The following is a 24,824-nucleotide window of genomic DNA, read 5'->3' on the forward strand; positions in this document are numbered from 1 at the left end:
AAGAGCCCAGGACCTGATGGATTCCCTTGGGAATTCCATCAAACATTCAAAGAAATAATACCTATTTCTCCTGAAGCTGTTTTTCAAAAAACAGAAACAGAAGGAAAACTTCCAGACTCTTTGTATGAAGCCAGCAGTACCCTGATCAACCAGGCAAAGACCCCATCAAAAAGGAGAATTTCAGACTAAGATCCCTGATTAAAATGGATGCCAAGATTCTCAACAAGATCCTAGCTAATAGGATCCAACAGTACATTAAAAAGGTTATCCACCATGACCAGGTGGGATTTATCCCTGGGATGCAAGGGTGGTTCCACATTCACAAATCAATCAATGTGATAGAACAAATCAGTAAGAGAGAAGAACCGCATGGTCCTCTCAATTGATCGAGAAAAAGCATCTGACAAAATATGGCATCCTTTCCTGATTAAAATTCTTCAAAGTGTATGAATAGAGGGAACATTTTTCAACTTTGTTTAAGATCCATCTATGAAAAACCCACAGTGGGGCACCTGGGTGGCTCAGTGGGTTAAGCTGCTGCCTTCAGCTCAGGTCAGGATCTCAGGGTCCTGGGATTGAGTCCCGCATCGGGCTCTCTGCTCAGCAGGGAGCCTGCTTCCCTTCCTCTCTCTGCCTGCCTCTCTGCTTACTTGTGATCTCTCTCTGTCAAATAACTAAATAAAATCTTTAAAAAGAAAAAAACCACAGTGAATAGCATTCTCAATGGGGAAAAGCTGAAGCCTTCCCATTGAGATCAGGAACACAAGGACGACCACTCTTGCCACTGTTGTTCAACATAGTACTAGAAGTCCTAGCAACAGCAATCAGACAAACAACAACAACAACAACAAAAGATATTCAAATTGGCAAATAAGAAGTCAAACTCACTCTCTCCACAGATGACATGATACTTTATGTGGAAAACCCAAAAGATTCCACCCTCAAATTACCAGAACTCATACAGCAATTCAGTAATGTGGCAGGATACAAAAATCAATGCACAGAAATCAATTATCTTGTACTCTAACAATGAAACTGTAGAAACAGAAATTAGAGAATCAGTTCCATTTACAATAGCACCAAAAGCCATAAGATACCTTGGGATAAACCTAATCGAAGAGTTGAAGGATCCATACTCTAGAAACTACAGAACACTCATGAAAGAAATTAAAGAAGACACAAAATGATGGAAAAACATTCATACTCATGGATTGGAAGAATATTGTTAAAGTGTCTACACTGCCCAGAGCAATCTACACTTTTAATGTCATCCTGATCAAAACACCAGTGGCATTTTTCAAAGTGCTGGAACCAACAATCCTAAAATTTGTATGAAACCAGAAAAGACCCCAAATTGCTAAGGAAATGTTGAAAAAGAAAAAAACTGGGGCATCACATTGCCTGATTTCAAGCTTTATTACAAAGCTGTGGTCACCAAGACAGCATGGTACTGGCATAAAACAGACACATAGATCAGTGGAATATAGTAGAGAGCCTAGATAGGGACCCTCAACTCTATGGTTCAATAATCTTCAACAAATCAGGAAAAAATAATCAGTGGAAAAAAGATAGTCTCTTCAATAAATGGTGCTAGGAAAATTGGACAGTTATGTATAGAAGAATGAAGCTCAACCATTCTCTTACACCATACACAAAGATAAACTCTAAATGGATGAGAGACCTCAACATGAGACAGGAATCCCATAAAAAAATCCTAGAGGAGAACATAGACAGTAACCTCTTCATCAATAGCCATAGCAACTTCTTTCAAGACATGTCTCCAAAGGCAAAGAACAAAAGTGAAAATGAACTTTTGGGACTTCATCAAGATCAAAAGCTTCTGCAACAGCAAACAAATAGTAAAAATACCAAAGAGGCAACCCACGGAATGGGAGAAGATATTGGCAAATCATGCTACAAAGGGCTGATATCCAAGATCTCCTCAAACTCAACACTCAAAAAACAGAAAATCATGTCAAAAATGCCAGACAATTCTCCAAAGACGACATGCAAATGACTAACAAACACATGAAAAAATGTTCATCATCATTAGCCATCAGGGAGATTCAAATCAAAACCACATTGAGATACTACCTTACACAAGTTAGAATGGCGAAAATTAACAAGAAACAACAAGAGTTGGAGAGGATGTGGAGAAAGGGGAACCCTCTTACACTGTTGGTGGGAATGCAAGTTGGTACAGCCACTTTGGAAAACAGTGTGGAGATTCCTTACGAAATTAAAAATAGAGCTACCCTATGACCCTACAATTGTACTACTGAGTATTTACCCCAAAGATACAGATGTAGTGAACAGAAGGGCCATATGTACCCCAATGTTCACAGCAGCAATGGCCCAAATCGCCAAACTGTGGAAAAAACCAATGCCCTTCAACAGACGAATGGATAAAGGAGATATGGTCCATATATACAATGGAGTATTACTGAGCCATCAGAAAGAAGGATGAATAACCAACTTTTCCATCAACATGGATGGGTTGGAGGAGATTATGCTGAGTGAAATAAGCAGAGAAAGTCAATTATCATATGGTTTCACTTACTTGTGAAGCATAAGGAGTAATATGGAGGACATTAGAAGAAGGAAAGGAAAAGTGAATTGAGGGAAATGGGAGGGGGAGAGGAACCATGAGAGACTGTAGATTCTGAGAAACAAATTGAAGGTTTTGGAAGGAAAGGGGTGGGGGGTTGGGTGAGCTTGATGATGGGTATCAAGGAGGGCATGTATTGCATGGAACATTGGGTGTGGTGCATAAACAATGAACTTGGAACACTGAAAAATTTTTAAAAAAAGAAAAGAAAAGAAAAAAAGCTATAGTCCGCAGAACTGGTAGTGGCATAAACACAAGTACACCAAGACAAATACAGAATTGAGAGCCCCAAAATAAAACCAAGTGTATATCGCCAACTAGTAATTACCAAAGACACTCAATGGAGCAGTCTCTTCATTAAAATGTGCTGGAATAATTGGATATTCACATGTGAAAAAATAAAGCTGGACCCATTAAGAAAACTCTGAATGACCAAAGCAGTGTTGAGAAAGAACAAAGCTGGAGGCATCATACTTCTTGATTTCACACAGCTATATTAATCAAAACTATTTGGTACTGGCATAAAAAGACACATAGAGGAACTGAACAGATGAAGAGCCCAGAAATAAAGTCACGTTTATGGTCAATTAATTTTTGACAAAGGATACGTGAGTACACAACAGGGAAAAGATAGATTCTTCGTAAATGGTTGCAGGAAAACTGAACAGCCACGTGCAGAAGAACAAAACCAGACCACTATCTTGTCCCACACACACACAAAAAAACAACTAACAATGGATTAAAGACTTAAATGTAAGAAAACTATGAAATTCTTAGAAGAAAACACAGGAGATAAGCTTCTTGACATCAGTCATGACAATGATTTTTTTTAATTTGGTACCAAAAGCAAAATCAATGAAATAAAAAATAAACAAGTGGAACTACATCAAACTAAAAAGCTTCCATACATCAAAGGCAGCAATCAACCAAACAAAAAGACAACCTATGGAATGGGAGAAAATATATGCATATTAAATATATCTGATAAGGGGTTAATATGCAAAATATATAAAGAACTCCTATAATTCAACAGCAAAAAAAAGAAAAAAAAATCTAATTTAAAGAAAGGGCAGAGGAGCTCAAGAGACCTTTTTCCCAAAGACACAAATGGCCAACAAGCACATGAAAAGGTGTTCAGCATCAATAATCTTCTGGGGGGATCTAGCAATAATACATATTAAATTACAATATAAGTCTTCATGCTAGCCTACCTCTAACAACCTAAAATGCTTAGCTCATTAGGGTGGCAGAACCTACATGAGACCATGAATATTTCATGTATAGATTTGAGTACAAAAAGCTTGTTCTACTTCCCAGAACTTAATGCATCAGTACTTAAGAGTTGATAAAAAGTCTACTATAATTCTCATGTACAGCCAAGTTGTCTACATTACAAAATTTGAAAAAAGACATTTTTTTTCTTACCATCTTCCTTTAACAAAAACAACAATCTTAATTTCTGTTTTTCAGATAGGAAAACCAGTACTAGCTCAAGAGATACATACCCAGCTCAGTAAGACCACCAAATAAGTCTTCCCATTCTAGTAAAATCTAACCACTTGATGAAGTATTCCATATTATCTTTTCTAGTACTAGAATAGGTGGGTGACATCTACACCCCTGAAATCCATTTCACTTGGTTACTTCAGCTTAAGGAAGACTATGGTATAATGGGGAAAAAATGTATGCTCTGATATGTGTATGATCTTCCAATCTATTCAGCAAAAAGGAGCAAGGTACAGATTACTGCGATGTTACACTATAATTTTTGTAGATTACTGGAAAATAATATGCATACAAATTTTAAGAGGCAGCAAAAATCTCTATAAAGACTCATAAGAAATGATTATCATGAATTTTATCAGAGGAGGGGAACCATACAGCTAGAGCAGTGGTAGAAGGGAGATTTTTTCATTTCTTATCCTTCTAAACTTTTAGAATTTTGAACTGTGAGTGTATTAAATATTCAGTAAATAAGCCACATTTAGAAAAGAAAAAATTACCATAAGAGATGAGATGACAGAGACTGGAAACTCAATAATACTGTCACATACAAAAGAAATGGAATTTTGTGCATTTTATTAAACAAATTTAGGTCATAAAACCTGTGTAATTTAAATCCCCTCTATATACTTAATGAATGTATCCCAGAGGAAACTTGATGTAACTATTTGATAGGAAATATTTCTCTGAGAGCGGCTCCTTTAAGAAATCCTCAATTATCGTCTCCTTTTTACATTAGGATTGTATCTGCAAAGAAAGAAATAAAGTTAAAGGGCTTTTAAAACATAGTCACACCTTGGCAAACACAATGGGAATGCCAATTTTATCCTTACGATCCAGTATTAAGCACTGACATTTTTACTTTCATTTACCTTTTTGATGTTGGTTTGGTGAATATTTGGTAAAAATAAAATATCAACAATAGAAAAAGTCCAGTAAAAGCATCAAAATAATTAATAAAAATGGTTTAAAAATACATGTTTACACCTATTTCAGTATGGATTCAAACTCCTTCCACTCCCAACTACAGTATAACATTTGCATAAGATGATCCTAAAATAGACATACTTTATAAAATTTTCTTATAGAATAATTAACAAATTTAACTAGAAACCAGATATTCTTAAATACTTATGAAAAATGAGCACCATTTGTCAACATTTTCACCAATGATATAATGTCAATAATGAAATTAAAGAATCAAACTGGCAGCAAAACAGATTAAAAAATACAGTACTTTGGGGCGCCTGGGTGGCTCAGTGGGTTAAGCCTCTGCCTTCGGCTCAGGTCATGATCCCAGCGGCCTGGGATCGAGTCCCGCATTGGGCTCTCTGCTCAGCAGGGAGCCTGCTTCTCCTCATCTCTCTCTCTGTCTGTCTCTCTGCCTATTTGTGATCTCTCTCTCTGTCAAATAAATAAATAAAATCTTTAAAAAAAAAAATACAGTACTTCTTGGTTCTGCCTTTATATAAACTTGGGAAAATGTTATTCTCTCCTAGTCAGTACCCACCTATAAGTAGATCAATTAATTTTATTTTATACTATTTGTATTTGAAAGCTAAATATTGTAAGGTTTGGGGCCTGCAGGAATGTTGGATATGTGTTAAATCAGAATTAAACTGTAACCACCCACTATAACTCCTCTAAACATCCCACAAAAACCTGATTTGAAACTCTAATCCAGCCTCTTATTTTTACTCTTGCGCCAACTAATACTGAGCAAATGCTTCGGTATTTTATTTGTCTTAACTCAAAACCCATTCATTCATAATTTAACTCAGAGCTGGAAATCTCACAAATGTATCAGCTAAATTCACCAGTCCCAAATCTCAAAGATACATGCAGCAAACCCCACTGAGAGGTACTCAAGTAGTAAAAAAACAAAACAACAACAACAAAAACAACAGCATTAAAAATGAAATATTCTTTAGGTGAAGGGACTAAGTGTCTATTTTTTTTAAGATTTTATTTTATTTATTTGAGAGGAAGAGAGAGCTCATATGTGTCACGGGAGGACCAGAGGGAGAAGGACATGCAGCAGACTCCGCACTCAGTGCAGAGCCTGATGCAGGACTTGATCCCAGGACCCTGAGATCATGTCCTGAGCTGAAATCAAGAGTCAGCTGCTTAACCAACTGAGCCACCCAGGCAGGCATCCTGCTGTGTCTATTTCTAAAGAAAAAAGACATGAATATTTAATCTCTAAGAATAAAAGAAGGATGAAATTAAACTTTACCTGAAAAGATCATCAGCAAGAGACTCTTCTTTCGCATGCTGATTTTGCACCTGTCAAAATTTACATAATTTCAAACATGTGTTCAATGATGAATGTATGGTTAATCAACTGCTATACTGGGTGGTCAGTCATCTTGGAGATTTTCACATCCAGGAATTCACCAGGTCTATGAGTTCTTGCCTCTACGGTATTTCCATCATTCACCAAATCCTCTCCATTTTCACTTCATGCCAAGATTACTGCAAAAGTCCTCTAATTAAACAACTTTCTTCAGTCAATCCCCTCTCCATCAAAGGCAACCAATATATGTATAAACTGCTAGCTTGTTGAGTTTTTAAATATATTTTCCAGAAAACCCTTTTACTAAATAAAGTATCATTGTTTTGAGGGAAAGGGCTGAGAGGGCAAATTCTACCCCACTTTCAACTACAACAGCTCTACAGGTGAAGTGGTTCTCTTCTCCAAGGTCCCAAATCAGGGCTCTGAAGGTGCTGCTTAACTACTGCCCTGACAAAGTAATTTTAAACACAAACCAAACTCTTAATGCATGTCTGAGTGTTAGGACGAGAAAAACTCTGTGCTGGGTGCATCCTTCTAAAGTCTAGATCCTATCATGCCATTTAAAACCCTTCAATGATTTAAAACACTTCAACGATTTAAAACCCTTCAATGATTTTTTCTTAACCTACCAAAGAAAACAAAGTCTTCAGTTTGACCCCTAACATGGGAAAGGCTCTTCATAACCTGGCTCCATTCCACCACCTTCTCAATCACTTCTCATGCCCCTCTCCATGAATACTGGATGCCAGTTAAAACTGAATCACCAACCCACCAACCACACACACCTCTTAACAAATACCATTTTCCTCTGCCCAGAAAATTACCTCCTTTTTCTCCTTTTCCCATTTCTGATAATCTTTCAGTGCACCTTCATTTCAATAATAATTTGTGCCTACTATGTGTCCAACAACATGTTCTTCAGCTCTTTACCAATGGTTTTTCAATCCTCCTCATTAAAAAATATAAAAACTGAGCCACCCAGGCATCTGCTATGAAGAACTCCCATAAAACTTCAGCTATACAACTCATAGATACATATCGATTTCCCTCTGTTATAATTCTGTATCTTTGCTAAAAGACCGTAAGTCCCTTGAAGGTACATACTATTTATTTTTACTGTTAATAGCTTACATTTGTGTATTTCCAGATATTATCTTTTTTTTTTTTTCTTAAGATTTTATTTATTTGACAGAGAGAGAGAGATCACAAGTAGGCAGAGAGGCAGGCAGGGAGAGAGAGACGAGGAAGCAGGCTCCCTGCAGAGCAGAGAGCCCGACGTGGGGCTCGATCCCAGGACTCTGAGATCATGACCTGAGCCGAAGGCAGAGGCTTTAATCCACTGAGCCACCCAGGCGCCCCTCCAGATATTATCTTAAAACTCCTTCAAGATATATCTCATTTAATCTTCATGTAACTTCATTATCACTATTAGACTATTATTCCAGTTTTAACCACCAAGGAAGCAAAAACTTATGTTAAGTAACTTGCAGAAGATCAAAAGGTTGTCATACAGAAGAACTGGGATTTGACCTGGTCTCCCTGAGTAAGAAGACCCCCACCAGGTCTTAACACCTGGTCTTAACCAGGCTATTACACTGATTTTGAGTCTTTGGAAAGGGCTGAGAAGAATGACTTGCAGGGATTAGTACAGAATGATTTTCTACTCATATGGTGAAGTATCAAAATGACATTTTATCTTTCTACACTGTCTAATAGGTATAGCAGAACATAAATGGGAAAACAATGATTTTCAAAAAGCAGCTGTCAAAAAAGCAGCTGGTATTATTATCGTAATTACTTTGAAATGCTTCCCAGCAGGGGATGCTAATTTTAAAGTTATAATACAGTAAAGAAAAACTAGTAAGGAAAAGTTAGCTTTATTTTATGTGTCTTAGTAAAAAATGTTAAGTAAAATAGTTTTAAGAAACAGAAATCCTCATATTACTGGCATTTTTTAAGGGTTGGGGAGAATTACATATCCAGTCTTTCAAAATTCAAATCAGGCTGGATACTGTCTTCAAAGAATTATTATGTTTAATGCACAAAATGAAAATACCCTAAATTGAAGAAAACTTCAGGAATGGATTCGGTGATTAACAAAATGAAGACTGGTCTGCAACAAACGTAAAGAAAGAAAAACTGAAAAAGAACGAAAGGCAAAAAAAACCCTTAAGAATAGCTGGCATAAGCCTAGGAAAACAGGACATCAAGGTAATAGCAAATTTACATACAGACACTGTGTGCATGAGAAAGTCAACTCTATTTTTATTTTTTTATTTTATGTATTTATTTGAGACAGAGAGAGATCATAAGTAGGCAGAGAGGCAGGCAGAGAGAAAGAAGGAAACAGGCTCCCTGCTGAGCAGAGAGCCTCACTTGGGGCTCCATCCCAGGACCCAGAGATCATGACCTGAGCTAAAGGCAGAGGCTTAAACCACTGAGCCACCCAGATGCCTCAAGTCAACTCTATTATCTTAACAAGTAAAAACTACCTAGTGCACCTAAAATTGCTCTAGCAAAAAGAGAGATTTGGTGGAATAAATCTAGAACACAGGCTCTCAACTAATTCTAATCAAATAAACAAAAGACAGAAAAAAGTCATTAATTAGCGACACTGTCATTCTCTCAACTCCTCTCTGGACAAAAACAAACAAAACCTTACAGCCATGATCAAGAAGCCACCTACTTAAGAAAAGTAGCCTGCAGAGAACCAAAAGATTGCTGCAACACGTTCCTAACACTGCCACAGCCCATTAAATATCCTGAGCAGAAAAGAGAAGAAGACGTGCTGGTGGACTGCTGGAAAGGGACAAATACACAGAAAGTGAGTGGGACTGACACTGAGCAAAGGCACAGGCTGTGTGCAGCCTTGACAAATGAGGTAAACAACTTAAAATGGCAGGTTGTTGTCTTCTGGGATAAGATACACTCCCGGTACACATTTCATACCAGTTCCAAGAAGGAGCAGCACGCAGCTCCAGCAGAGCCCTTCCTTTCCTGCATTCAAGGTCTAGGCACAACAGAAATTAGATGGGACGTGTATATCACCTCTGGCTGAGCACACTGCCATACTAATGATTGGAGCCACCAAGACAATTCTGTTCTCTACCAGAATACTGAGAGCTTGGGTAGTAGTAATTTTGAATATAGTCACTTTTGCCTCACAAACTGTATTTTTTTTTAAATTTTTTATTTAAATTCAACTTAGGTAACATATTATATTACTAGTTTCAGAGGTAGAATTCAGTGATTCATCAGTTGCATATAACACCCAGTGCTCATTACATCAAGTGCCCTCCTTAATGCCCATCACCCAATTACCCCAGTCCCCCGCCCTCCCCTCTAGCAAGTCTTAGTTTGTGTCTATAATTAAGAGTCTCCTCTGGTTTCCCTCCCTCTCTGATTCATCTTATTTTATTTTTCCTTCCCTTCCCCTACTTCATTAGTTTTGTTTCTTAAATTCTACATATGAATGAAATCATATGGTATGTCTTTCTCTGACTGACTTATGTCGCTTAGCGTAACACACTCTAGGTCCATCCATGTCATTGCAAATGGCAAGATTTCATTCTTTAATGGCTGAGTAATATTTTATTGTGTATATATACCACATCTTTATCCATTCGTCTGGTTTTTAAAAAATTTTAAATTCAATTAGCCAAGATATAGTACATCATTAGTTTCAGATGCAGAGTTCACTAATTCATCAGTTGTACAAGTCGTCTTTAGATTGTAATCCCTACACAAGATAGCATACGATGCTTCACAAGCAAACAGTACCTGGACATGGTATTTTACTCCTAACAGCTTCAAGATGAAAGAAAACTGCAAACTATTTCACATACCAGAGGGGGGAAAGAAAAGGCAGCAACTGGAATAGAACATGCAAGACAGATAAAAAACCTAGTCTGTAAGAAATAATAACCGAAGGACAAAAAAATGAAGTTACTGAGAATATGAAAGCAATAAAATAAAAACCAAAAAGTCAGATGACAAAAACCACAATGACAATGAAAAGGGAGCAAATGCTAAGTAAACAAACTGAGACTTATAACACCACTTCAGAATCAAATTAGAAATACCTAATAGTGACTGTTTCCACTGTTATAATGCAGTTTACAAGTAGCATCTTATTTAATCCTCACAATACTTCTGTGAAACAGAGGTATTATTATTATTATTATTATTGTTCCCATTCTATAGGCATTCTACAAGGAAGAAATACAAGCATAAGAAAGTAATTTGTCCAAGATCACACAGCTGATGAGGTAACAGAACAGACACAAATGAAACCTGAATTTCTGACATAGTGAAAGAGCTCAGGAAAACCACAGTGAATGCAGAAGAAATGGATGTGGAAGGCAAAGGTGATCTAGTAAAAGGACAGTTACATCTTAAATGTAGAGAACTTAACAAATATAAAAATGTTTTCAAAGATGTACCGAAGAGTTCCTTGAAATAAAAAGACCTGCATCTGCAAATCAAAATAACATACTGCATTCCAGGAAAAATGAATGGAAAGCTGATCAACACTGAGACATACTCTCATCGTTACTGACTTGCAAGCCTAAGAAGGAACTGGGTAGGCATGCAAGTCACCTTCTAAAAGGGGAGAAAAGAAAGGACTGCCAGAAGATGGTGGCATGTGGAAGGTGGGGGAACAGGGAAGGGAGGAAGTACAAATATTCTCACTATTTACAGCAGGGAGCCAAAAAATTTATCTAAAATCAAAGTAGGCAGTTTGAAACAAATACTGATTCTAACCTGACAGTGGTTTTTGTTTTGGTCTTATTTATCACCCCTTGGTCTTCGAGGGATCTCAGGAAATAAAATACCGTGAAAAGAAGAAACGTGTCCAAAAATTCAGCAATGCTTTCAGCTTTACTTCCTTCTATCAATCTCTCTCCCTCTCTTCCTACTCTGTCCCTGGCTATTACTCCTCTTCAATAAAGAGAAATCTGGAATAATTCACTTCATGTTTAAATGGGTCATTTCTGGACTTCAGGATTTTAACTTCATCATTCTTTCATGTAGTACCATAATTCTTTGAAATGCACATTTTAAATAGGGCCATTCAGTCTTCCAAAAAAAAATAAAAAAGAGGAAAGGATGTGACTTCCATTCTTTCATTTTTTCACACTAAGTATCGTGAGTGACCTTAACAACCTACTTATTTTGGTGACCCTCCTAACAATTTTTTGATTAAAAAGCATTTTTAAACACAAATTGCTGAAGACTACATTAACCCACAATGAGGCAAAGTAAAAGCCCTGAAAAGTGAACAAGTACCATGGCCAGCTTTTGCCTTGCCCTCTGGGTTTCTGCAAAGCATAAAAAAAATGGCCTCTGCTTTGATGTCTGTATGGGGGATGAGAAATATAAAAGAAAATCGAAGATGGGGAAATCTAAGAAAAGACCCCAGCATTAAAGAGAGAAAGAGGAATAAACTGTACAACACAAAAAGAAGGTAAGAAAGACACTTGCCTGCCTCAACCCCAACACAGGGTGAAGGGAAAATAAAAAAACTCAAGTTTATACTGACCAGCTGGCCTTCACTCAGGCTTCTGGTCCAAACACATATTAACTACCTAGGTGATCCAAAAAAAAATCACAAGTGGAGGCTAAAGTGGTCTCGTATTGGTAGAACAAGACAGGCAGAAACAAAAGTATTTTTTCTAGAGGAAAGAAACTTAAACTTAGGACTCAATGAATTCCCACAGATCAAATTCCAAGGGAAATAAGCAGTTCACATTCAACTATCACAGAACATATACGTGGAAACAAGACTCCGTAAGAGAAGAGTAGCAGAAACTTACCAACACTTTAAGCAAAGAGTACAGGAGGAGCTTAAAAATATCATCAGGGAACAGTAAGACCTAGAGATGAATGAAACAGACAACCAGAACTGAAAACATACAATAGGCTGAAAGAAAACTCAGTGGATGGGTGGGAATACCAACCAGAAAGAACAGAAAGGAAAAGTACCAAACTAGAAGATAATCTGAAAAAATTACCAAAGAATACAATCCTGAGAAAAAAAGGGATAAAATGTATAAAAAATAAGATAGAGAATAAAGTGAAATTTGACTTCTGTCAAACCAGAGTTCAAGAAAGAGGTAAGACCCCTAACTGCCCATTACTGAACAGTTCTACTTCAAATAGCCTGCTGAGAGGACCTGTCTGAAGCCCACCTCTGGGTTCTAGGAGCACTAGATAATCACACAACACAAAGGCTAAGAAGAAAACTTTCTAATCTTGAACAAGACCTTGGTTATCTCTCAATTCAACAGTCATGTGAAATCTTAACTTTCATGCAGTAATTTCCTCTACAGCAAAAAGTTGACACTTTACTGAATTTTATTAAATTTTCCAGTTAAAAATAAGGGGTAGAAAAAATTATGAATCAGGTAGACGGCTGTTTTGCATAATAATAACTAGGACTCAAAACACCCAAGAAGAAAGTAAAAAAAGAGAAGCATATTTGTATAATCTTCCCTGGGAATTTTCATTACAGAGTATATGAATATATTTAGCTGATACATGTAAATTCTAACATGGAGAGCTATAAAGCAGTTCATATCTTCCCAGAACAATGCTGTAACTGAGATCTGGTTTCCTGAGACTTAGGCAACATATTACTTATAGATATGATTAAAGACATGCCATAAAGCAAGTAAGCAAAATTATAAAACTCTAAAGCAATCTCAAGTGTCAAAATTATGTTGCTGGTCTTAGTCTAGGATTTAAATCAACATGAACTGATTATGTAAGTATCCTACTATAAAAGTACACAGAAAGGCACACTCTGACATAATATATACTTGATCAGAAATCTGTATATGTTTGAACATATAAATATAAATGAAATGATAAAATGACTGGGATTTGCTTTAAAATACTCCAGAAAGAAAAAAAATTGGGAAAGAGAACAGAAAGCAAGATGTGCAAATGCTAATATTTGTTGAAGATGTGTTTTGGGTTTGTTCCACTACTCTATGTTGTGTATGTTTGGAATGTTTTCATAATAAAAAGCTTAAGAATTTGAATTAAATAGAAATAGTTACTACTTAATAATTTAGTAACACTATTTAATAATTTATCTTACTTTCTTAAAACTTAAAAACACTCTGGGGAAAAATGAGATAGATCAGTAACTGCCCATGGGAGGAGGCATTATGGCAAGTTTCCCACAGCAAGCAGTTGTCAATAGTGTAACTGACTTAAGACTCCACCCCCTCCTTCGAGATGGTGTGCTTATGAATCATTAAACCAAAGTGTAAAAGTATACCACAGAGAATGAAGTCAAACTAACCTTATAACACCTATGGAAATTAACTCAAAATCAATTTAAGATCTAAATATAAGAGCTAAAACTATAAAACTCTTTGAAGAAAAACGGAAAAACTTTCTGACATTGGATCTGGCAATGATATTTTGGGTATGATGCCAAAAGCACAGGTATCAACAACAAAACTGATAAACTGAACTACACCAAAATGTAAAGTTTCTGTGCATCTGTAAAATACACAAACAATGGAGTGATAGGCAACCCAGAGAAAGCGAGAAAACATCTGCAAATTATACATCTGATAAGGGACTATTATCCAGACTACATAAATAACACCTCTAATTCAACAACAAAAAATAAACAATCTGAATAATAATGGGAAGAAATTTTTGAATAGGTTTATCTCCAAAAAAGATACACAAATGGCCAACACGTGTATGAGAAGATGCATAACCTTACTAATCATTAGGAAAATGCAAATCAAAACCACAATAAAGTTCACACCAGTTAGATGCCCCATTACAAACAACAGAATAACAAGTGCTGGAGAGCATATGGAGAAACTGGAACCCTTGCGCACTATTAGTGGGAATGTAAAACGGTGCGGTTACTTTGGAAAACAGTATGACAGTTGTTTAAAAAATTAAACATCGGGAAAAAAAGATACAAGAGAACAGGAAAAAGGTAATAACTCAATAAAATAATGACTGAGAAATTCTCAGGACCACTGAAAGATAATTTCCAGATCTGGAAAGCCCAGTACATTCATATACTATGTAACTGATATTATTTGCAATAACCCCCATATGACTATACAACCATCTTTTGATTGTTAGCCTTTAGCTTTCTTTTACGTTTTTGTAGGTTAAGTCTCTTTTCTCCCCTTTATATTAGGATACAAACTTAATTAATTTGTTTTTTTTAACAAACTTAAAAGCCTCTTAAATAACTTTAATAAGCTTAAAAGCCTCTTAAGTATTATGGATAGGTACAAATTAATCTTAATTCTCTGTAATTTAGGATTTTTCCTGAATCAATGACCTTTGGTCAATTATCGTAAAATTTGATTTTAAGGATTTGCTCTAAGGAAACCATGAGGGACAAAATGTAAACCAAGCAAATTACCAGCCCTCAGTTCCTACTAACCTCCATCTCCTGCCTTAACCATTCTTCTAATTCAGCGTTCTTCCGAGCATGATGAGCTATTAGATCTGATCCTCCAATGATGTGTGGAAGTTTTCCTGCTCCAAGAAATGTGACCTATTATATAATAAAAATAGTAAGGTTAAATGCATTAACAAATTAAGACCATCTCATTTTTTTTTAAAAAAGAGCGAATGTGTGAACATGGGGGTTGGGGCAGAGAGGAGAGGAAGAGAGAGAATCTTAAGCAGACTTGCCACAAAGGCAGAATCCGACATGAGGTTCAATCTCATGACCCTGAGATTATGGCCTGAGCTGAAATCAAGAGTCAGATGCCTAACCAACTGAGCCACCCAGGTACCCTCAAAACCATCATTTTTTAAAAAAGCTTAATGGGGCGCCTGGGTGGCTCAGTGGGTTAAGGCCTCTGCCTTCAGCTCGGGTCATGATCCCAGGGTCCTGGGATCGAGCCCCACATCAGGCTCTCTGCTCAGTGGGGAGCCTGCTTCCTCCTCTCTCTCTGCCTGCCTCTCAGCCTACTTGTAATCTCTGCCTGTCAAATAAATAAATAAAATCTTTAAAAAAAATAAAAAAAATAAAAAAATAAAAATGCTTAATAAGAAAACACAATATAAATCACGTGTAACATAAGTGCCAAAAATGTTTATTCCTACAAATGGAAGTGAGAGAGATCAGTAACTAGGCCCATGCTAGGCCCATGTTTCTGACCTATTTATTTTTGGCTGTTGCTATACCCAGATTTAGATGTCACTGTACCAAGAATTGAGATTTTTTAATTGGGAGTTTTTATTAAAAAATAGCCTTACCTCATCAGTTAGCAGTTAAAGCAACTTAAGGTAAATATAGAGACTGAAAAGTATCATATTTTGTTCTAAAGATGTCAAAGTTTAAGTCTTGTCTAGTACTCATGAAAATTTATGTCTCAAAACTTTCTAATATATAGATCCCTAGCAAAAGATGTTGGAGATAGCAATAGTTTATGTTTTTAATTAAAATTTTAGTGGGTTATAGGGGCGCCTGGGTGGCTCAGTCATTGGGCGTCTGCCTTTGGCTCAGGTCATGGTCCCAAGGCCCTGGGATTGAGCCCCGCATCGGCCTCCCTGCTCAGCAGGAAGCCTGCTTCTCCTTCTTCCACTCCCCTTGCTTATGTTCCCTCTCTCGCTGTGTTTCCCTCTGTCAAATAAATAAACAAATAAATATTTTTAAAAAATAAATAAATAATAAAATTTTAATGGCTTATAATTGTGAAAAAGAAAATCAAGCCACTGTTAATATTGTATTTAGGAAATAATAAACCCTTAACATCTATGGGACATACATTTTAAATGTCAATATATAAAGTGGAAAGGGAATTTTAAGACTTTTAAATTAAATTTATTTATGAGAGAGAGAGAGAGAGAGGGGAGAGAGAGAGAGAACGCGTGCGCAAAGAAGCAGGGGGAGGGGCAGAGGAGAAGGGAAGCAGGCTCCCTGCTCAGGGATGTGAGCCAATTACCCTCGTAATCATGACCTCAAAATCATGACATTAGCTGAAAGCAGACACTTAACACAATGAACCACCCAGGTGCCCTGGAAAGGGAATTTTAAAATAGTTTTCATCATTGAATACGATTTTAAAAGCACAAATAGAGCCACGTCATTAGATCTGGGCATATAAAGAAAAACACAAATTCTTTAATTAGAGCCAATTTAATTAAATCATTCTGCTACATAAATTTTGGTTTGAATTTCTTTTACAGTCTCAAATAAAATTCCTTAATCAAAGATATTAATATTTTTAAGAATTTAAAATTTTTTCAGGTTACTTTCCAGAAATTTGTATAACTCTATACTCCTTCACCATGCCTGGGTCAACAGTATTACCACTTTATCTTTGGTAACATCATTAATAACAAAATATACTATGTCTTTTGAATTTTGATTTAACAATGAGACTCAGTAACATAATCCTCAACATGAAGTAACCATATGGTTAAAGAATGACCCTGTGGTATTCATGAGCCACACCTTTCAGATGGAAAAGAGAAAGTGGGTGCCATCTAACTGGGAGATATCTCCATCTTTCACTCCAAGTACAAGAGATGGTGTTTAGAACCTTTTACACATTGTCATAGTATGCAAAAAATTAACTGACAAATGTTAATAGTAGCTCACATTAGAGAGAAAAACTACAACACCTCACAGTATAGCAAGAATCATACAGATTATACTCTAGTGAAAAGCAGTCTACCACAGAAATCACCTTGGACAAAATTAGTGTATTATGATTAAATGCGTAAGCAAAAGGTAACAGTCAGTAATAAAAATGGGATAAGAAGCAAATATTCCAGAAAAGACAACAAAAGAATACAGAGTAGATAAGAAATACTCTTTTAACCATACTGATAAATTAAACCTCTTCCCAGTTTCTAGAGAAGAAACAACTCAGGTCTGATGATAATACTCAGGGTACATATTTATATTTTTTATATATACATGTAATAGTAAAATGCCTACTTTTCATTATTTAATGTGCTCAGCTATTTTCAACAAATCTCTTATCTTCATAAAGCCCTGAGTTAAAGAACTCCTTCAGGTAGACATAGATGATTATTAGAAATAGAAGACCCTATCAGTATAACCCAAAGCCTGCTGTTTAAGGTGGTGAAGGCCAGGTAAACAGCACCCTTTAAGGAATTCAGTCTTTTTTTTTTTTTCTTTTTTAAAGATTTTATTTATTTATTTGCCAGAGAGAGAGAAATCACAAATAGGCAGAAAAGTAGGCAGAGGGGAAGGGAGAAGCAAGCCCCCTGCTCAGCAGAGAGCCTGATGCCAGGCTGGATCCCAGGACCCTGGGATTATGACCTGAGCTGAAGGCAGAGACTTAACCCACTGAGCCACACAGGCGTCCCAGGAATTCAGTCTTTTTTTTTTTTTAAAGATTTTTTCTTTATTTATCTGACAGAGATCACAAGTAGGCAGAGAGGCAGGCAGAGAGAGAGGAGGAAGCAGGCTCCCTGCAGCGCAGAGAGCCCGATGTGGGGCTCGATCCCAGGACCCTGGGATCATGACCTGAGCCGAAGGCAGAAGCTTAACCCACTGAGCCACCCAGGTGCCCCACAGGAATTCAGTCTTAATGAAGTTTGTTTCCAAGTATTCATTATATATTCATTATACATTTACTCACATATTCACTACTTATCAGTTCATGCCCTTCCTAGAGTAATTTTAACTGTTTTAAGCAGAAGAAATAACAGTTTTCAGTATGAACTGCTTTTACTATTTATATTTAGCACCAGTGGTATTTTCTAAAAACATTTCAAACACTGCCCTCTTGTGATATTTTAGTTAAAGGAATACCATACCTTTTTGAATTTCTTGAAATTCTTCAGTTGACCATAATCATTATTTACACTGGATGCATTTCTGGAGGGAGAGTTACTAACCACCAGTGATCTAAATTCAGTTAATAACACCTTCCTTGGAAGCATATCACTGTCATCCTGAAGCTCATCTTTGATCTTAAATAGGGTTAAGATGGATACATAAGCAGAAAAAAATTAGGAAAATTACTTGTCATTTGTGAGGCTACAATCAAAAGTTCAAATACATGAAAAAATAATAAAAAGGGTTTATTTCTGGCACTTGAATTTTGTATTTGCAATCAAATCATATCTATGCCAAGTAAGAAAACTACTCAAATACTAACTTTAAAAACATTTATAACTTCTGTGCTAGACGACTAAAAGCATATAGCATTTTAATTTAGTAGTTTATTCTAATACATATCATCTCAATATATAATTTATCTTCTTGCATATATTTTCTTAACAAAAAATCTCAGTATTGTTTATTTTTCATTAAAACCATAAACTAACATTATTACAATGATCTGTTTTATAAGTTCTCGTCTAATATATTTAAGCTTTCTTGAATTTTCAGTAATTTGTTTTATTATTTTTGATATCTCCAAAAAATTATTAATTCTGGATACACTACTTCATTAACTGAAAGCCACTTTTTAATCACAGATTAATAGTTATTAAATCAGCCTCAAGATTCCTTCTTGTTGCTGGGTGAATTTCTTTATGTCATTCACTACTAACTGGTTAGTTACATATCAACATTGCTACAGCTGCTCAAAGCTGACCATCTTAGTTTTTTAAACTCTTTTACTATATATTAAATGGCAAGTGGCAACAGGACTAAAATGAAGATGGAAACAAAGGAAAAAAGTGAAAAGTCAAAAGACAAGGTTCATCTACTAGTGACAGAATGCAATTAGGAACTCTTAATTAGTTAACAATGACCTAATGCTTTTGTATTGTGTTTTATCAGTTCCAAATATTTTACATTCATTACTCTATTTGATATAAACAGCCACTCCGCTGGAACAGTGTCAACTTGATTTCATAAAGACTTGAGGTTCAGAAATGTGACAGTGACTTGTTCAGGATCACACATCTATGCAGTGGAAGGCAGGAAATTACACTTAGGATTTTCTCCATACTCTATTTGTTGTATCATGTTTTTTTTTGTGTATATCATGGGTTTGATCTACCCATTTCCAGAGGAGGCATAATTATGAAACAGATAAAGATTACAGACAGGGAAATAATTAACCCTAAGAATGTAAGCTGACAGAAATTGATTATAAAAATTAAAATTTCCTCACAGATAGTTCTTCTTTAGTTGACCATAGTGAATCTTTCTTGAGCTCACATTTCTTCCCAATTTCATTTTCTTGCTAAAGAAATAAAAAGACTTTGTTCACAGAAATTACAAAATGGTACCTTTAAAGATATTTATGTTCTTGACCTCGTTATTTGATTTTCAAGTATCTTTCCTAGAGAAGCTATAAGATGAGAATAGAAATATACAGAGAAAAAGACATTGTAGTATGAGATACAAAAATAAAGACTTAGAAACAATCTAAGTTCACATAAGTCGTTTTACAATATGAGAAATGATAATAAGTGAATATAAAATAGTACAGAATAGCACTAACAGTTGATTCTAAGTCTGCAAAATAAGATTTAAAAGAGAAAATACCAAAATATTAATTATGGTTATCCTTAGACTGTAGGATTATCAACAAATTGTTAAGTTTTTGTCTTCTATATTTCTACACAATTATGTATTACTTTATTTTTCAAGATTTTATTTATTTGACAGAGAGAGAGAGATCACAAGTAGGCAGAGAAGCAGAGAGAGATGGGGAAGCAGGATCCCTGCTGAGCAGAGAGCCTGATGCAGGGCTTGATCCCAGGACCCTTAGCTCATGACCTGAGCCAAAGACAGAGACTCAATCCACTGAACCACCCAGGCACCCCTATGTATTACTTCTATAGTCTAAAATAAAAAATTGTTAAAAGATTCTACCTAAACTTATGTTTCGTATTTAATTTTGAATCACCCTTAATCCAGGAAAAAGGAAACAGGGCTATTTTAATTGCTCAAGATATTTTCTGCAATAAAATGAAAACTGCTTTGTAAACAGTCATACTATCCCTCACATTCATATATCCAGACCAGGTTCCAGGTGAAAGCATAGTACATAGATAGCTTTCTGATACTTTCAGTAAAAAATATAATCCCTAGGGATATAGTAGGTGAGCTTATAGTTTTACATCAAATTTTCAATGATTCAGTAATAAAAGTTGTAATAAGAAAAACTGTAGTTGTAATAAGAAAAACTGTAGTAAGAAAATTAGAAAGAAAAGGGCAGAAAAATAAATGTAAATACTTTGTGTCTGCCTAGGGACTAACGAGAACTAATGTTTTCCTTTTTCAACAGTAAGATTAAAAATTTATAGTCCAAGCCTATCATGTGCTCTTTCACTACTTTCATATACATCATCCTACAATCAGAACAGTTTACTCCCCACACCTTGTCCCCAACCTGCCCTACTCCCTCGAACTTGCTCATCCTCTTGAGCAAGTTATTTTCTATCTCAGAGAATCATATCATAACCTACCAGGCCCTCAGACTCTAAGCCTGAGAATTATCCTCTACTCTTCCCTCTCTCTTTATTTCTCATGCTGAGCAATCACCAAGTCCTGGAGATTCTACCTTTTAAAGGCCATCAAACTTACCCTCTCATTCTGCCTTTCATGTCAGCATGCCCACTGCGTAGAGTAACTGAATATATGACAGTCTGAGAAAGCTGACAAAAGAACAGCCAAAAGAGCAGAGCAGTCCTTTGTTTTCATCCCAGTTCAAAACCCAGCTAAGTGACATTGCCAAGTTACTGAAGACCTCCTACTGTCAGTTTCTTTTTTTTTTTTTTCCCTTTTATTTTTTTTTTTTACTGTCAGTTTCTTAACCGGTTCAATACATACAGTACTGCTGCTTCACTGCAGGGCTGCTGTAAAGAGAATGATGGTATCCAGTAAGTGGTAGGTATTACTACTAGGCTTTGGAAGATGCTATAGTTAAGAAAGAGGAGGAAACCTTTACAATAAGGGGGTGTAGAATGAGGTGAAGAAAAGATGCTCTGTGGACAGTGGGTGCGTTTAAGAAGAGGAATATAAACAAAGATGATGAATCATGTTTACATTTTACGGAGACTAGGAAATTTTAAGGCCAAGATTCAGGCACAGGGGTCATATTTTAAAAAAATCTCTCTATATATTATTTATAACATATTTAATTTATATACATAATTATATTATATACGGATATAATATATATAATTTTTAATATATTTAATGTCACACACACACACACACACACACACACACATATGGATATATACCTAGCAGGAATATCTAGCCAACACCTTTCAATTTCAGCTTATGGGGTGCTTGGGTGGCACAGTAGGTTAAGTGTCTGATTCTTGGTTTCAGCTCAGGTCATGACGTCAGGGTTCTGAGATCAAGCCTCATGATGAACTCCATGCTCAGAGCAGGGAGTCTGCTTGTGATTCTCTCCCTCTTCCTCGGCCCTCTAGCCCCCACTCTCTCTAAAATAAATAAATCTTTAAGAAAAAATTTACAGAGGCACCTGCGTGGCTCAGTTGGTTAAGCCTCTGCCTTCGGCCCAGGTCATGATCCCAGGGTCCTGGGATAGAGCCCCGCATTGGGCTCTCCGCTCAGCAGGGAGCCTGCTTCCCTTCCTCTCTCTCTACCTGCCTCTCTGCCTACTTGTGATCTCTGTCAAATAAATAAATAAAATCTTAAAAAAAAAAAAAATTTACAGATGTGCTAGAATCTATATTAAATCCCAAAATAGAAAAAGAGTAGTTCTACCATCAACATATTTTAGAAATTACTTTTCTGAAATATATGTAAGGAATCTAATGTTAAAGGGAAGTATCACATTTTTGCCTTAAAATTGCAAAAAGTTTTTTAAATGAAAGGACTGAGAATTTTTTCCCAATCACTTACAAAGCTAGAAAAACTAAGTGCAATTCCTTTAATCCATTAACATCTAGGACTTTCCAACAAAATGATAAAAATGAATTAAAAATAATCTCCCAGGGACGCCTGGGTGGCTCAGTAGGTTAAGCTGCTGCCTTTGGCTCAGGTCATGATCCCAGGGTCCTGGGATCGAGTCCCACATTGGGCTCCTTGCTCGGTAGGGAGCATGCCTCTCTCTCTACCTCTGCCTGCCTCTCTGCCTGCTTGTGTGCTTGCTCTCTCTCTCTCTTTCTGACAAAAAAATAAATAAATAAAATCTTTAAAAATAGTGATAATAATAATCTCCCATTGTTTGAGTAAGATTGATGAACTGCAACAAGGTCAATTTCCTGGCTGTGATACTACACTGTGCTTACATAAGATGTTACAATTAGGGCAAACAAAATGAAAGGTATATTGGATCTCTCTATATCTCTTTATATAACTGGATATATATATATATATAAAGGTATAATTGGATATATATATATATTGGATATATATATAAAGGTATAATTGGATATATATATAAAGGTATAATTGGATCTCTCTATATAATTTCTCACAACTGCTTGTGAATCAACAATTATCTCAAAATACAAAATTTTCAAAAATCATCTTACACTGAAAGCAAAAATACTCTTGTAACAGGTTCTTACTAAAAATGTACAGTGCTAGGGACGCCTGGGTGGCTCAGTTGGTTAAGCGGCTGCCTTCGGCTCAGGTCATGATCCCAGCGTCCTGGGATCGAGTCCCACATCGGGCTCCTTGCTCCGCAGGGAGCCTGCTTCTCCCTCTGACTCTGCCTTCCACTCTGTCTGCCTGTGCACGCTCGCACTCTCTGACAAATAAATAAATAAAATCTTTAAAAAAAAAAATGTACAGTGCTAGAATAGTGATTTAACTTTTAGCACACCCAAAGTGTATCACAATCAAATCACTATTCACTCTCCAGTTTTCTACAAAACTATTTTTATTCAGAATGTTATTAATTCTAAAATAGTAAAATAAGGACAAAGGAAATTTATGCTTCAGAACCAGAGAGCAAAATAAAATGGCTGTATTCCCTGATATCATTACAAAGCATGTAAACCTTGGCTATTAAATGAAAGGTCTTTTTAGATGACAAAAGACTGTTTAATGGTTTCTGTATTACTGGTGTGTAACGCTCACTTCCTGGCTCTTCCACTCTGGGATCTAATGCCCAGTTGCCTGGGTGACCAGGAGCCCTGGGAAAATGTATAGCCAATGTAGAGTATTCAGGAAGATTAATCAGCAGTCATACAGGAGGAATCGAAGAGTTCTGTTATTAAAGTCACAATCATTTCCAGACAGAGCTGTAGCCACTGTGAGCAGGGGACCAATGTGGGATAGAACTTAAAAAAAGAAAAAAAGGCTATTAAAAGTTAAAGCAGGTAGTAGGACAAGAAAACTAGAGAAAGAAAAGAAGAACATGTCAGAAAAAACTATTAAGTTTTTTAAGTTTAAATTAAGTACAGGGAGAAGAACATGGCAGGGAAACGCATTTCCAAAGGTGTAAGCGAAATAATATAAATAGAGTCTAACTTTCTAAACATTAAATGCTTGTAACATTAAGTGGTCTCAACACAGATTCTGGAATAGTCCAGACCTAAAATAACACCGTCAAGTTGTAATACAAGCAGAGTAAACATAACTTTAAAAAGAGATAAATAAATTTAGTAAATTCATTAAATAAATAAATAAATTTACTAAACATAGGAAACCAACCCTTGGATTTCACTAAATCTCACATTAACTTCCACTACAGTAGAAACCACTAAACTTATAGGATAGTAACTTGTAAGATATATAAATCCACTTAACTCAGTTTACCTCTTCTGTAAAGTGCCAGCTAATCTTTGATAATAAAGAATACCTCTTTCTCTGAAGTTCTCAATTGACTTACAGATATCTCAGTATCCGATCTTTCTTATCTAATGCTTAGCTTGCTACGGACAGCAATGTGCCAAGCCTGAAACATGTCCCATACTCTTGCAGACTGAGGGTGAGGGCTGGGGAGTGGTGCGGGCCAGGACTAAATTCTGGCCGACGAACGAAGTTATAAAGTTGAGTTTCTGACAGAGCTCCTTACAAAGTGAGGAGGAACTCAGTGGAAAGGTCTTTACCCTGTCCCCTCTCCACCGTTTTCCTCCCTGTGAAGCTGACATGATGGCTAGCGATGTAACCTTGTAGAGAGAAAAACAGATGCCTAAGAAACTTATACCACAGAACTTCCAAGCAGCTTTGGTTACCTACTTCTGGACTTCTTTTATAGAAACAAAACAATCCTATCTTCCTTAAGCCACTGATTTTAGAATTTTTAAAGAGAGCAAAACGAATTATTAACCCATAAAATGAGGAAACTTTTTCTGGGGGAAAAAAAACTGGATGTATTACATTAGGATCTTCTGGGGTTTCGGTCTGGCATCTCTATTTTTAGATAAGCTCACCAGCTGATTCTGACACAGCTGGTCCACAAAAGGGCACTTAGGATTTACTCAAAAGAAATAATGAGGATTCTCTCCTTCATACAAGATGCCAATATTTTGGCTAAATAGGACATA

At 36.2% G+C, this 24,824-nt stretch overlaps 1 protein-coding gene across 3 annotated transcripts in view; it reads right to left on the bottom strand.

The window, feature by feature from the left end:
* Nucleotides 1-4,670: 4,670 nt before the first annotated feature.
* The window catches only part of NBN (nibrin), a 52,186-nt gene continuing 32,032 nt past the window's right edge, over nucleotides 4,671-24,824 (bottom strand). For all 3 annotated transcript variants that reach the window (XM_032316183.1, XM_032316182.1, XM_032316184.1), the window contains 5 exons: nucleotides 19,514-19,585; nucleotides 18,204-18,359; nucleotides 14,842-14,955; nucleotides 6,348-6,397; nucleotides 4,671-4,858 (listed from right to left, as the gene is read on the bottom strand). In XM_032316183.1, the coding sequence (XP_032172074.1) occupies nucleotides 4,828-4,858; nucleotides 6,348-6,397; nucleotides 14,842-14,955; nucleotides 18,204-18,359; nucleotides 19,514-19,585 (423 nt within the window). In that variant the 3' untranslated portion in view covers nucleotides 4,671-4,827. The remainder of the gene's footprint in view (nucleotides 4,859-6,347; nucleotides 6,398-14,841; nucleotides 14,956-18,203; nucleotides 18,360-19,513; nucleotides 19,586-24,824) is intronic.

Source organism: Mustela erminea, chromosome 16 (genome assembly GCF_009829155.1).
Source record: "Mustela erminea isolate mMusErm1 chromosome 16, mMusErm1.Pri, whole genome shotgun sequence".
Taxonomy (NCBI): Eukaryota; Metazoa; Chordata; class Mammalia; order Carnivora; family Mustelidae; genus Mustela; species Mustela erminea.